At 41.8% G+C, this 15,430-nt stretch overlaps 1 protein-coding gene across 1 annotated transcript in view; it reads right to left on the bottom strand.

The window, feature by feature from the left end:
• DNAJC27 (DnaJ heat shock protein family (Hsp40) member C27) overlaps window positions 1-15,430 on the bottom strand; it is a 38,019-nt gene that overhangs the window by 7,570 nt on the left and 15,019 nt on the right. Inside the window, exons 4-5 of the mRNA XM_018055557.1 lie at window positions 7,792-7,956; window positions 7,066-7,188 (exon numbers count right to left, since the gene is read on the bottom strand). Coding sequence (XP_017911046.1) covers window positions 7,066-7,188; window positions 7,792-7,956 — 288 coding nt within the window. The remainder of the gene's footprint in view (window positions 1-7,065; window positions 7,189-7,791; window positions 7,957-15,430) is intronic.

The following is a 15,430-nucleotide window of genomic DNA, read 5'->3' as shown; positions in this document are numbered from 1 at the left end:
TATTTCAGACTCCTGTTGACTATGATGGCTATTCCCTTTCTTCTAAGGTATTCTTGCCCACAGTAGTAGATATAATGGTAATCTGAGTTAAATCCACCCATTCCAGTCCATTTTAGTTTGCTGATTCCTAAAATGTCAATGTTCACTCTTGCCATCTCCTGTCTGACCAGTTCCAATTTGCCTTGATTCATGACCTAACATTGCAAGTTCCTATCCAATACTGTTCTTTACAGCATCGGACTTTACTTCCATCACCAGTCACATCCACAACTGGGTGTTGTTTTTTCTTTGGCTCTGTCTCTTCATTCTTTCTGGAGTTATTTCTCCACTGATCTCCAGTAGCATACTGGGCACCTACCAACCTGAGGAATTCATCTTTCACTGTCCTATCTTTTTGCCCTTTCATACTGTTCATGAGGTTCTCAAGGCAAGAATATTGAAGTGCTTTGCCATTCCCTTCTCCAGTGGACCACATTTTGTCAGAACTCTCCACCACAACCCATCCATCTTGGGTGGCCCTACACGGCATGGCTCATAGTTTCACTGAATTGTGGTCCATGTGACCAGATTGGTTAGTTTTCTGTGATTGTGGTTTTCATTCTGTCTGCCCTCTGATGGAGAAGGATAATAGACTTATGGAAGCTTCTTGATGGGAGAGACTGACTGAGGGGGAAACTGAGTCTTGTTCTGATGGGCGGGGCCATGCTCAGTGAATCTTTAATCCAGTTTATGCTCTATGCTGCTGCTGTTGCTGCTAAGTCGCTTCAGTCGTGTCTGACTCTTAGCGACCCCATGGACTGCAGCCCACCAGGTTCCTCCGTCCATGGGATTTTCCAGGCAAGAGTACTGGAGTGGGGTGCCATTGCCTTCTCCGTTATGCTCTATATAGTCAGTGACAACAAGACCGGGAGCTGACTGTGGCTCAGATCATGAACTCTTTATTGCCAAATTCAGACTTAAATAGAAGAAAGTAGGGAAAACCACTAGACCATTCAGGTATGACCTAAATCAAATCCCTTACGATTATACAGTAGAAGTGAGAAATAGATTCAAGGGATTAGATTGGATAGACAGAGTGCCTGAAGAACTATGGATGGAAGTTCGTGATACTGTACAGGAGGCAGTGATCAAGACCATCCTCAAAAAAAGAAATGGGAAAAGGCAAAATGGTTGTCCGAGCAGACCTTAAAAATAACTGAGAAAAGAAAATACTAGAAAGGCAAAGGAGAAAAGGAAAGATATATCCATTTGAATGCAGAGTTCCAAAGAATAGCAAGGAGAGATAAGAAAGCCTTCCTCAGTGATCAGTGCAAAGAAATAGAGGAAAAGACTAGCGATCTCATCAAGAAAATTAGAGATACTGAGGGAACATTTAATGCAAAAATGGGCACAATAAAGGACAGAAATGGTATGGACCTAACAGGAGCAGAAGATATTAAGAAAAGATGGCAAGAATACATAGAAGATTTATACAAAAAAGATCTTATTGACCCAGATAACCATGATGGTGTGATCATCCACCTAGAGCCAGACATCTTGGAATGCGAAGTCAGGTGGGCCTTTGGAAGCATCACTACAAACAAAGCTAGTGGAGGTGATAGAATTCCAGTTGAGCTATTTCAAATCCTAAAAGAAAGTGTTGCACTCAATATGCCAGCAAATTTGGAAAACTCAGCAGTGGCCATAGGACTGGAAAAAGTCAGTTTTCCAGTTTGCCTTTCCCAAAGAAAGGCAAGGCCAAAGAATGTTCAAACTACTACACAACTGCACTCATCTCACACGCTAGCAAAGCAATGCTCAAAATTCTCCAAGCCAGGCTTCATCAATACATGAACCGTGAACTTCCAGATGTTCAAGCTGGTTTTAGAAAAGGTAGAGGAACCAGAGATCAAATTGCCAACATCCACTGGATCATGGAAAAAGCAAGAGAGTTCCAGAAAAACATCTATTTCTGCTTTATTGACTATGCCAAAGCCTTTGACTGTGTGGATCACAATAAACTGTGGAAAATTCTGAAAGAGATGGGAATACCAGACCACCTGACCTGCCTCTTCAGTAACCTGTATGCAGGTCAGGAAGCAACAGTTAGAACTGGACATGGAACAACAGACTAGTTCCATATCGGGAAAGGAGTACGTCAAGGCTGTATATTGTCACCCTGTTTATTTAACTTATACGCAGAGTACCTCATGAGAAATGCTGGGCTGGATGAAGCACAAGCTGGAATCAAGACTGCCGGAGAAATATCAATAACCTCAGATATGCAGATGACAGCTCCTTTATGGCAGAAAGCGAAGAAGAACTAAAGAGCCTCTTGATGAAAGTAAAAGAGGAGAGTGAAAAAGTTGGCTTAAAACTCAATATCCAGAAAACTAAGATCATGGCATCTGGTCCTATCACTTCATGGCAAATAGACAGGGAAACAGTGGAAACTGTGACAGACTTTCTTTTGGGGGCTCCAAAATCACAGCAGATGCTAACTGCAGCCATGGAATCAAAAGATGCTTGCTCCTTGGAAGAAAAGTTATGACCAACCTAGACAGCATATTAAAAAGCAGAGACATTACTTTACCAACAAAGGTCCATCTAATCAAAGCTATGGCTTTTCCAGTACTCATGTATGGATGTGAGAGTTAGACTATAAAGAAAGCTGAGAGCTGAAGAATTGATGTTTTTGAACTGTGATGTTGGAGAAGACTCTTGAGAGTCCCTTGGACAACAAGGAGATCCAACCAGTCTATCCCAAAGGAAATATCAGCCCTGAATATTCATTGGAAGGACTGATGTTGAAGCTGAAGCTCCAATACTTTGGCCACCTGATGCAAAGAACTGACTCATTAGAAAAGACCCTGATGCTGGGAAAGATTGAAGGTGGGAAGAGAAGGGGATGACAGAGAATGAGGTGGTTAGATGGCATCACCAACTCAATGGACATGAGTTTGAGTAAGCTCTGGGAGTTGGTGAGGACAGGGAGGCCTGGCGTGCTGCAGTCCATGGAGTCGCAAAGAGTCAGACACAACTGAGTGACTGAACTGACTTTTAAATTGACTTATCTCCTCATTCCTCTATTTTTTAAAATCTCCCTTCCTCCTTTTCTTGAATTTTTGGCTGCACCCCGAGGAATGTGGGGTGCAGCCCCACTAGCACCTTAGTTTCCTGACCAGGGATCAAACCTGTGACCTTTACACTGGAAGGTGGAGTCTCAACCACTGGACCTCCAGGGAAGTCGTTTCTCCTTTTTTGTTCAGCTATTTCTATAGTTCCTATTATCATCTAAATTTTTTTCTTTCTCTTTGACTCCTCTTTCTTATCTCCAGTATCAGCTAATCGACTTGGCAAACTAAACAAGAAACCTTGACATGTGAAAAGGGGTGTCAAAGGAAAAGCTGCTAGATTCCAAGACAAGTGCTGACTTAGTTTTAGTCTATCTTAATATTACTCTGTGCTAACAGTGTAAGATAAAACCAAGTTCCTTCCTGACATAAAGTGTCTATTAAGTAATAGGAAACAAAGAAAGTATTTCTTAAACTGAACCAGCAGGAAAGTACTACTTCTAAGTACTTATAGAATTGTTTTATTATACTCTTTATTAGCTTTTTTTTTAAACAGACTAATTATTCACTAATTCTACCCTAGATTTATCTAAAAAATAAAAGCAACCTAATAGGGAACATAGTTTCCAGATGTTTGCCTGTGGAGAAGGCAATGGCACCCCACTCCAGTACTCTTGCCTGGAAAATCCCATGGACGAAGGAGCCTGGTAGGCTGCAGTCCAGGGGGTCCCAGGGAGTCGGACACGACTGAGCAAATTTCACTTTTCACTTTCATGCACTGGAGAAGGAAATGGCAAACCACTCCAATGTTCTTGCCTGGAGAATCCCAGGGATGGGGGAGCCTGGTGGGCTGCTGTCTTTGGGGTCGCACAGAGAAAGCCACGACTGAAGTGACTTAGCAGCAGCAGCATGTATCAGTAAGGTTTTCTACTAGTCTATAAGTTAACCTAAAATATAAACCCTCACAAATTTCTGAGGGATTTAGTCATAACAAGTAATGTAATAGAAGGCCAGCTATGGTGTGATATACAGAATACTGGAACTGAAGTCAAAAGTCTCTTCAAACTCCTTGTCTGAGTGCCAGCCATGTTGGAATCATGGGAACATCCTGCCAAACAACTATAAAAGTAAATATATAAGGCAACTCTTTTCAGGTAGTGGACGACAAGTGTAAGACTGCTCCTTTGTCTTTTATCTGAGTCCATTTCCTACCATGTCACAGAGTGCTGGAGTCTAAGAAGACACAAAGTCCCACTGAGCTAAGGAGGCAGAGGTCAGAGCTTGAGGATGCTGAAGTGGCTGGAATCTGCAGAGCAGGGCCTTGGATAGGAGGGAGCTGGGCCCCAAGAAATCCATGTGGGGGTTCCCTATTAGTTTGCAGCTGATGGCTAGGCTCATACAGAGGATGAAATCACCTGAGGCTTACCAGATAACAACTATTGAGAGATTGAGAACAGAACTGACTAGTAGTGTGAGGAGAGGAGCCATCCTGGGGATACTAGAGTTTGGCTCTAGTGAGAGAGACTCTCTGGAGACAGACTCATGAGAGGGGGAAAGACTCAATAGTGAGACTCATGTGAGTTAAGGTAGAGGGACACCCTTAACACCTCATTCATACCCCTGGCATCCAGCTGAGATGCCACAAAAAGCATATGCCTTAGGAGGCAGACTCAGCCTAACAAAACCTAAAACCAAGAATCGACAAGATCTGCAAGAGGGACAGAATTTGGAGGCTGAGTCCTGCTAAATTAGATCAGAAGAGTTTTGAACACACTTTGGGCTTCCTTCTGAGCCTTACTATTAAAGCAAAAGAGTGAAGCCTACACAAATTCAGTGTAGTCTGTCAATAACTGAACTGCCTGCTGAACCAAAAGTCAACATTCCTCTGAGGAAAATGAACAAACTGAGTCTCTACAGTGTATTATCTACAATGTCTGGTGTTAAATAAAAAGTCACTACTCATACAAAGAAACAATAATGTGATCCATAGTCAGGAAAAAAAGTAGTCCACAGAAATTGAACCCAAGACGGTTCAGATATTGAACACAAACTGTAAAGCAGCTGTTATATATTTCAAAGAGATAAAGAAAAATATGTTCAAAATGAGTAAAGAGAGAATCTCAGCAGAAAACTGGGAACTATACAAAAGAACCAAATGCAAATTCTAGAACTGGAAAGCGGTGAATTGAAAACTTCACTTGATAGATTTAACAGATTGAAATCAGATCAATAGAGATTGTGTGATCTAAAAGACAGAGGAAAAATGGGAAAAAAAATAGTCTCAAGGACTACAGGAAAACTCAAATATCTTTAAAGTGCTGAAAGACATTGAGACAGTTACTTATACCTCTTGGACAAATCACTACTACTCTTGGATGTCTCATATCTGAAATGAGAATGATACCTGCCACACATTGTTAAGAGTTTCAAATGAGATGAAACAGGTAAACTTCTCCAGAACTGTAAAGTACTATTCCAATGGTTAAGTACCATTACTGTGCACATATTGGTACATACTCACAAGGGTCTATGTACTCAAAGGGCTAGAAAAGTGGCAAAACAGCATCAACCATGTTTGGACTTGAAATAGAAGCTACTGATGCCAAATTCAGTCTGTCAGCCAAGGATGAAACCTGTCTTCTAGTAGGAGGGATGACATCTTGTGAGAAGGAGATTCAGTACAAAAGATTAAATGAAATCCCACTCGGTAATTAAGAACAACTCTTTATAGTATAGCTACATTATTTGAAATGCTAAAAATTCCTAAAATATCAGATATATTCATAAGAAAAAATGCATTATTCATGCCATCACTTACTTTCAAATGAAACTAGAATTAAAAGTTGACTCTAATTTGTTGTTTGCTGCTACTGCTGCTAAGTTGCTTCAGTCGTGTCCAACTCTGTGCGACCCCACAGACGGCAGCCCACAGGCTCTGCCGTCCTTGGGATTCTCCAGGCAAGAACACTGGAGTGGGTTGCCATTTCCTTCTCCGTGCAGGAAAGTGAAAAGTGAAAGTGAAGTCACTGAGTCATGTCCGACCCTCAGCGACCCCATGGACTGCAGCCCACCAGGCTCCTCCGTCCATGGGATTTTCCAGGCAAGAGTACAGGAGTGGGTCGCCACTGCCCTCTAGGTGCCCCTTAAAGTGCTTCAAGATTATTCAGTTCTAAAAGTGAGTGAAAGTCGCTCAGTCATGTCTGACTCTTTGCGACCCCGTGAACTATACAGTCCATGGAATTCTCTAGGCGAGAATACTGGAGTGGGTAGCCTTTCCCTTCTCCAGGGGATCTTCCCAACCCAGGGATTGAACCCAGGTCTCCACATTGTAGGCAGATTCTTCACCAGCTGAGCTACAAGGGAAGCCCAAGTTCTAAAAAGTGACCATCTACTCAGACTGCATCCTTCTCCTGCCTACTTGATTGGTGAGACGGAACTTTTACATATGACTCACTGATTCTGCAATGATAGTCTCCTGGTCTCTCTCTAACTGTACCCCCAAGGGCTACAAACTAAGATTATATTAGCTATGGCAAGGCAATTTTGCCAAAGTAATACTTTCATTTGATTATGCATATAAATGTAACCAAATGTGGTTTTAAAGAAAATCTTTCTCCCATTTAAGTATATAATAAGTGTTATTAAACTTGATGATCAGAGGAATCACCTAGAGAGGTTTTTTAAAATCGAGATTCCTCAGCTCCAACAAAACATTAAGTTTCCAGTGGACCTGGAGCCCAGCAATCTGTATTTTGAAGAATTTCCCAGTAATTCTGATAAGTAGATAATTCTGATCTAAAGGAGATGGCAGGTAAATCTCCCTCTTTCTCTGTCTCTCTCACACACACACTCATTCTCACCCTCTCTCTCCCATTCTCTCTTTCTTACCTGCTTCTGAAAAGAAACAGCTTATTCTAATAAGAAACTTCTATTACTTTCTGCTCCTCATCATTAAGCTAAAATTCGGTATGGTCAGACACAAAAACTCTAAAACAATAAAATGCTAGGTTACCTGGAACATCTCATTGATTCCTTCTCCAGTTTGAGCCGAAGTTTCAAAGTACAGGAACCCCTTGCTTTCAGCCCAAAGACGTCCTTCACTTTCATCAACACAGCGGTGCTTAGCACAGTCGATCTGAAATTGAGAGTTGGAGGCAGCAGAGAAGATTCCAACCTTGTCCCTCTAGAATAGGCCCAGCCCAGTGAGGTCTCTGTCAACCCTCTGCTGAGGCAAAAACTGTTCTTAAGCGAACCCCAGCACCAGTATATAAAATTACCAGGACCAAAAAATTACTAGCACTGAATATGGACTGATTCTCTGTGGCAAACCACAGGTGCCTGCTACCAGCACTTTCTCCTGAGAAGGCTGCTGCTGCTTATCTTTGGGGAAGTCGGCTCCATCACGCCTGCCACTCATGGTCTGCTTTTCCACGGCCCACGTTCCACCTAACTTCTGCCCCCTCCTCCAGTCAGGTCAGAGTCTGATTACCAGGCTCCACCTCTCCAGCTCCCTCACCAGTATCCACTCCCAAACATGGCACCAGAAAACACTGGGTAACACGCCAGGTTTTGTTTCTTCATTGTTTTTGTTTTAGGAACATATGTTTTGAAAAGCTGCTGATTCTTAACATTACAGATTACATAATTTTTTTCTTCTTATTTATTCCCCAAAACTCAGAGCTGCACTCTTCCCATAATGAACCTAGGCAGTTGAGCATTTCATCTCCAAAACAGTTACCTTGTTGGCACACACTGCAAATACAATATTTTCCATGTTTCCATGAGGTCCAAGATCTTGCTTCATTTCTGCCAGCCATGCATCAAGGGCATCAAAGGAATCTTTCTGCCCAACATCATAGACCAGTATCACACCCTGTGTGTCCTTGTAAAACTCATTACGAACCTTCAAAAAAACAGATGCACGACATGTAGATACTGTGATTTTATAAAAGTATATCTCGCAGTCATTAACTTAGCAAAGTGTGTTCTTGTGTGTATTCATACTGTTTACTAATTGTACTACTGGTCTTTGGAAGGCTTTTAATAAAATCAAAATAACATGATTAAAAAAAAAAGTCTATTCGAATAGAAGGACTTGTAATGGATCTAACAGCCTTCTACCCTGTCCCTCCTCACCTCCAGTTCTACTCCTCAGAGGCAATCAATCTTTAATTGTTATCAGCAGGCCTTAAGAAGAACACAAATTACATGAAGTTCTTCTTAGGAAGAACGAGGAAGATGAGTGAACAATTAAAAAGAACTTAAGGCAAAAATGACACCAGCCTAAGCAACAAGGTATAGCCATTTACGTATCACATCCAAAAGCTGGCTTTTCCCAGGAGGCTGGGCAGAACCTCCCTAGGACTCCTGGGTCTCACCAGCAACTCTGGAACTCTGAACTCTGAGTGTCTGTGTAATAAGCAGTGGAAAATAGCACAGGCCCTGGGATCAGATCTGGGTTCCCACTTACTTACTAGTTGTGTGACCTTGGGCAAGTCCCTTAACTCCCTGCGTCTCAGTTTCCTCATCTGTAAAATGGGGATAGTACTACTTACTTCACAGGGTTATTATGAGGAGTAAATGAGATCAAGAAGGCAGAGCCCCTAAATGGTGCCTGGGAAACAATATCAGCACCTTCTCCCTTCCTTCCTTGCATTCACTCTCTGAGGTTCTTATCAGCCATGGCAACTCGCCTCTGGGGCGTATCTTCACTTCTGGGAAGAGGGAGCAGAAGTGCAGGGTGTGAAGTGGGAGAGGCGCTAACGTGACAAGTTAGGTGGATGAGGAGTCACACTGACAGACTAGGGGTTTCAGGCCAAAATACGAGTAAGAATCTTGACAGAGGCCATGCATTATGTGTTCTTTTCAGAAAAATCTGGCTAAGTACTGAGACCTATGCTGGATATGTGGTAAGAACAAAGACTTCTCTCACACATCTGGCATGAAGTATCTATGGGTTTCTGAGCAGAGAGAGACACCTGGGCAGAGAATGTAAGTGCCTCTTACCTTACAGAAACATAGGAAGCTATCCCCTAAAATCCAACCCAACATCATCAGAGTGAATTTAACATCATGATGACCAGGAAGGCTTCCTTTCCCCTCAGTACTCGGGGTCCTCAGCCCTCCCACAGCAGCTACAGTGGGGCTTTCCCTCCCGTCCGGAATCCTGTTGCCTGACTCCCATGTCACATTCTCCAGGTTCTTTAACCCATCTCTCTTCTACCAACTCCTCTTCCCTCCATTGCTCCCACTCCAGTCTGCTGCCACAGTTCCCCAAACCCTGTCCTGGGCCTTCGTCCTTTCTTTGTTACCCTTCTCCCCAACTCAGCAAAGTCAACCACTTGCACAGTTTCAACTGTGAGAACCTCCAAGATGAGTCCTTTCATCTGTGCTTCCTGCATTTCCAAGTAGCTCTAGACTCCCAGCTGAATGTCCTGTTGGAACCTCAGATTCAATCCATATAACAGGAAACCCTCCACCTCATTCCTTGCTACACTTTTCCTTCCCTTGAACTTCTAGTGATGGCAGCAGCACCCCCTTCTCTGAGTCACTTGGGTTGAGAGCCTGGTGTTAGCCTCTGCTGCGCTCCTCTCCCTCTGCTCAAACAGTTCTGCAGAAGCTGCCTCCACCATGCTTCCTGCCCTATCACTTCCTTTCCATTTTCGTTGCCAGTATTATCTCTTGATTGCACCACTGCTCAAGTCTTCTAAGCAATCTCCTTAGCAACACTATATACTGTGCATATGTATCTTTTTTAAAGCCCTGGCTCAAAAATTCTTTCCTGTTTCTCTAGTGCACACTCTCCAAAGTTCAAACCCTTATAACTGACATTAACAGTTTCTGAAGAGTCCTCCACTCACTTTTCAGCCTTGTCCCCCAACCCATCTCCTGTACTTCAAACTGGATAGTCTCATTCCCCAAACCTGCCCTATGCCCTCCTAATTCCACCTGGAAATGGACACCTCTTCATCTTCCACTTTCCAAGATCAAGCTACAATACTGTATCTTTCATGTAGCTTTTTCTTCTCCCTTTTTCACCATCTGGTCCCCTCCACCTGCAAAACAGAATGCAACCTCTATATCCCCTGGAATACCACAGCATTTTGTACTTCTAAGAGCATTCATGCCACTTCCTGTCTAGTTTCATAGTTAGTGGCGTAGCTAGCTGTCTTCCCCACTAGACTATAAGTGGTGTGAAGGCACATATCACCTTTGTGTCAGTCCCTGGGCCTAGCAGGTATAAATATTTGACACATATTTGTTTAATCAAATGGCTGAATGTGCTACAGCAAAGAGCAGAAGTATAGTAAAGAACAGTAGAGATCATGCTGTCCAAAGTGAGATTTGTGTATAAAAAGAGAATTTAAAAAGCTCAATGGATTTCTCTTTCAAAGGACTCAAGCTCAATTCTGGGTTCAGCAACTATCTACCTATGTTACCTTGAGTAAGTGACTTTATTACCTCAAACCTGAGTATCCTTAGGTCCAAGGGGATGCCTCAGTGGTGCCCTAGAATCCTATTATCCTTATCTCCCCAAAGAGCAGTCTACTGTGAGTCCTGGCAGACTTAATCCACAGTTCAATTAAACAAGATGCTAAGGGAACTAGGATTATTGAACTTTAAAGCAGAGATGGCACACTTTTCAAGCTTATAGGTTAGAGAAAGCTGTTAGTTTAGTATCACTCAGGCCTCAGAAAGTTATTATAGACCCACTAACTCATTCCAATAAACCCCAGGATTCAGTTGTGTGTGCGAGGGGAAGCAAGACTCATGGCAAGACACAGGCCACCTTTCTCTTGGGCGGGAGTCCCCTCTGAGATCACTTTACCTGACACACTGAGGGACCATCTTTTCTCAGGAGGCCCTTTGGGTTAACCTGGTGGGTTGGACTGGTGGCAGTGGAAGCTCCAACACAGAATAGGTGCTAAGGATCTGAGAAAGCCTGGGACCCCGAGGATGAACGTGGGTGCTTCACTAGGCATGTGCTGAGCAATGGGGTATGCTGGTCAGTTGAGGGCTTAGAAAGATGATGACTTTGGCTTTGTCAAAAAGGAGGGTTTGAGCTATAGACAGCAAACATTTGACAAAAAAGGAGAGATCAAGGCTCTTTGGAGAAAAGGTACTTCAGAAGTGATGATTTTAAGGCACTTCTGTTAATTATATTTCTATTTCTGTTAGCTGCTGAGAAAAAGCTATTGAAATTGCGAGCTGCATTAGTAAGATTCTAGTGTCTAATGACAGAAAGTAACAGAAGACTCAGTCTTCGTCACTAGTCAGATAGTATCTGGAAAGCTGTGCTCAGTTCTCAGCTCCCTGTCAGCTCACTAGGGGTTATCCAACAGGATGCAGTAGTGAGAATAAAAAATGTTTCACCTTGAAAGAAGCAAATTAACAAATATTAGGAGGTCTCTTGTAGAAGCACAGACTCAGTCTATGTTGCTTCAAAAACAAGGCCAGAATCAGAGGCAAAAGTCAAAGGAAGGCAGCTTCACAACAGAGAAGTTGTTAATATGGAGTCTTTAACTCTAAAGGATTAACTTGTGAAGGGGTGAGACCCCATCATTAAAGAAAATCACTCTTCAAACTCCTAGAGTCTGCACCACTCAGAACTGTCCCGTGACTTATATTGTCGCTGGATTCCCACCAACCTACATAACTCTTACTTCTCCATCAGCACCCAGTTTAAATGCTGCTTCCTTCAACAGGATTTCCTGTCTTTCCAGATAAGCTAGGTGTGGGTACTAAGTGCTCCCAAGCATTCTGTCCTCTGTTTAACATGTGTCTTCTCTGACATGTTTATGTGTCGTGAAAACAGGGGTTGTGTATTCCCAGTCTGCAGCACAGAAACTGGCATGCTGCCATCTGGTAGATGAATGACGGCCATCAATCAGGAATGCTACGGAAAGAGATCCTACGATGACAGAACTCTGGACACAGTGATTCTCGGGCATCTCCTGACTCTCCACTCACATAACTCTGGTGTAACCTAAGATTAATGTGAGCATTTCTGGTAGTCAGAATCTATGTCAAACTTCTGGTCACTGAGAGCCTCCATGCCTTTTTCACTGACAATATTCTACACTTGTGAAATTGATACAACCATTATAAGGCTTCACAATCAAAAGGAATTCATTTTACCTAAATATCTGGGTGTCACAAGATGGAAGATTAAATAGTCATTAAATTACGTTTCCTCTGGGAAGATGAAGTAGATGTACTTTTCCCTATTATTTCCACTAAGCAGAAGTAAAATTCTGGACTATATATAAATCATACATAAGAAGACTCTGGAAAGTGGATAGAAAAAGGCAGACAAGCAAGGGACCTTGCGACCTGAGCAATGACACAGCGGTGAGTTTCCCAGGTTTTCTTTTCCTCATGTATCCAAAATTTAGGGCTGCAAAAGTACAACTTGGAAATACCAATGAGTACAGACCAATAAAAGCCTAACAAAAGGCTGCTCTCTTTAGTGAAAGACCAGGAAAGACAAAGAACTTTACATGATAACCACTCTCCTCCAAACTGACACCTCAGGGAAACACTGTCTATCTACCTGCACCTACTCAAGCAAAGGCACAGTGGAAATTTTAGAAAAATTAATTACTGAAAAAATAGAATAAAATAAAAAGCTCAGGAGTTGTGATGAACAGCAGAATGGAGGAGATGGTGCAAAGAATCAGTGAAACAGAAGGAAGGATAATAAAAATTACCTAATCTGAACAATAGAGAGGAAATAAACTTTAAAAAAAAAAGAAAGAAAAGAAAAAAGGAAAAGAGCAGAGCCTTAGGAACCTGTGACACTATAACAAGATCAGAGTCCAGGAAGGAGAGGATAAATATGGTAGCACTGAAAAAGTACGAAAGAAATAATGGCTGAAAACTTCCCAAGTTTGTCAAGAGATGGAAGCCTACAGATATAAGAAGCTGAGAAAACCCCAAACAGGAAATACTCAAAGAAATCCACGCCAATAGACATCATAATTAAACCTCTAATAACTAAAGACAAAGGAAAAAAATCATGAAAGCAGTCAGAAGAAAAAAAAGAAAATGACACCTCTCTGAACCTATTGGTAATTAAGTTAACCTTCCCAATAAATCTTTCGGTCAGAAACCCCATTCTTCCCTTAGAGTGTTGAAATTGTTGGGGTTAAGAGGCTCAGGGAGTACAAGAGCTGGCATGAAAACAACAAATGATAAGGAAATATAAGTAAAGAAAAGGAAAATAATCATATGAGGAGAAATGATTCTCATATAACATGAAAGAACTTTTACACAGTTCGAGAGAAATTAGAGTAAACAGCAAAGTACGAAGTTTTCTGTGATATTTACTATTTTTCCCAAGAAATACAATGCTTAAAACACTGCTGCTTTCTCAATGCAGAGTTGAAACAATTTTGCAGCAGAAATTTCTAAGCTTAACATGAAAGGGACCTGATCTTATATTATAAAACCAGTGACGATGTTAAAAAAGCAAAGTGGGGGGAAAAGACATTTCAAATGACAGCAGATTTCTCATCAGAAACCATGAGGCCAGAGGAAAGAAGCACACTATTTTTCAAATGCTGTAAAAAAAGAAAAGAAAAATTGTAACTGAGCAGAACCCCATGGAAGTGTTTTCAGGACAGACTCCTCCCCCACATCCTCTGCTATGGCTCCTCTTTTAAGTACCTAGATAATAGTATCTGATGCACACTTCCTGAGCTGTTTTACAGATGCTAAAACCACCACCAATGGAAGAAATGAACTACTTAATGACCAAGAGCAAGAAGCACCCCCAGACCTACTGGTGCCTAAGGATAGAGAATGCCAACCCCTGCCCTGTTATTTCACCATCAACCAATCAGAGATTTGTGCAACAGCTGATGTCATACCCTGCAACCCTCCCTCCCTCACCTTTAAAAATGCTTTGAAAAACCCTTTAGGAATTTGGGGTTTTGTTCTGTGTTTTAGCAGTTCCCAGCTACTTCCTTGGCACTCTGCAATAAACGCTGTACTTTCCTTCACCATAACCCATTGTCAGTAGAACTGAATTTACTGTGCAAGGGCAAGTGGACCCAAGTTTGGTCTGGTAACAATATCAACCCAGAATCCCATACCTGCAATAAAAAAAAAAATTACTCAAGACCAAAGGGAAACCAAAACATTCAAGGAATGTTTGGAAAACTAAGAGAATCAAGGAAAACTAAGAGAATCTGTTGCCGCCAGACTTACACTAAAAGAATGGCTAAAGGAGTCCTCTAAATAGAAAGGATGAAAGATGCAGCCTTGGAATGTTAGGGGAGGCACGCTAACTGAAAGCACCCACACTGGCCAGGTACCATAATAACCATTTGTGTGAGTTATTTCACAACAGGAGGTCCTAGTAAGGAACACGCAACTAACAAGCCACCACCTACTGGAAGAATTTGGGAAAGGTCAAAAGGAGACAATACGTGTCCTACTACCTCCCAGAATCCTTCTCGCCATTCTGGCTGAACAGTGCATGCACCACCAGGAAGGACCCTGAATCAGAATGACTGGCTAAAGATAACCTGGAAACTAATCCCATCACCATAAAATCCAAGACTGCAGGCTATGTGGCAGAGCAGTCCTCCTGAGTTCCCCTACCCTACTGCTCTCCACCCAGGCACCCCTTCCCAGTACAGTCTCTTGCTTTGTCAGCACATATGTCTCCTCAGTCAATTCTTTTCCACGTGTTAGACAAGAGCCCCCTTTTGGGCCCTGGAAGGGCCCCCCCCACCCCTTTCCTGCAATAGGAACACAACAAAAGATGAAAGAATAGGGCAAGCAAAAATATGAGTGAATATAATATGCTTTCCTTGTCTCTCATTCTCTAAATTATGTTTGACAGTTGACCAAAAATTAAATACTACTGTGGTGCTCGTATGTAGACAAAATATTGAAGATAATTATAAATGGGAGAGGATAAAGGGACATAAAAGGAGGAATAGTTTCTACACCCCACTAAAATTGTTAAACTAATAACAGTAGACTATGATAACATGTAGTGTAGTAAGTAGAGTGTCTACCAATAAAGCTATGCAGAAAGATTTACTCAAAAACACTATAGACAAATCAAAATGGAATTCCGAAAGCATTCAAGTAACCCACGGGAAGACAGGAAAAAGAAAGTAGAAATAAAAAATAGAAAACAAAAAATAAAATAGTAGACTTAAGCCCTAACATATCAATAATTACAGAAAAATAAATGGGCTAAGGACAAAAAAATTGGCATAATACTTAAAAAAAAAATGACTGAACTATGTATTATCCTCTAACAAAGTCACTTCAAATATAAAGATACAGGCAGGCTGAAAGTGCAAAGATAGAAAAAGATGTATCATGCAAATATTAATCAAAAGAAAGCAGAAATGTCT

This window comes from Capra hircus, chromosome 11 (genome assembly GCF_001704415.2).
Source record: "Capra hircus breed San Clemente chromosome 11, ASM170441v1, whole genome shotgun sequence".
NCBI lineage: Eukaryota > Metazoa > Chordata > Mammalia > Artiodactyla > Bovidae > Capra > Capra hircus.
The sequence above is the reverse complement of the archived record's forward strand: the minus strand, read 5'-3'. Positions and strand labels throughout refer to the sequence as shown.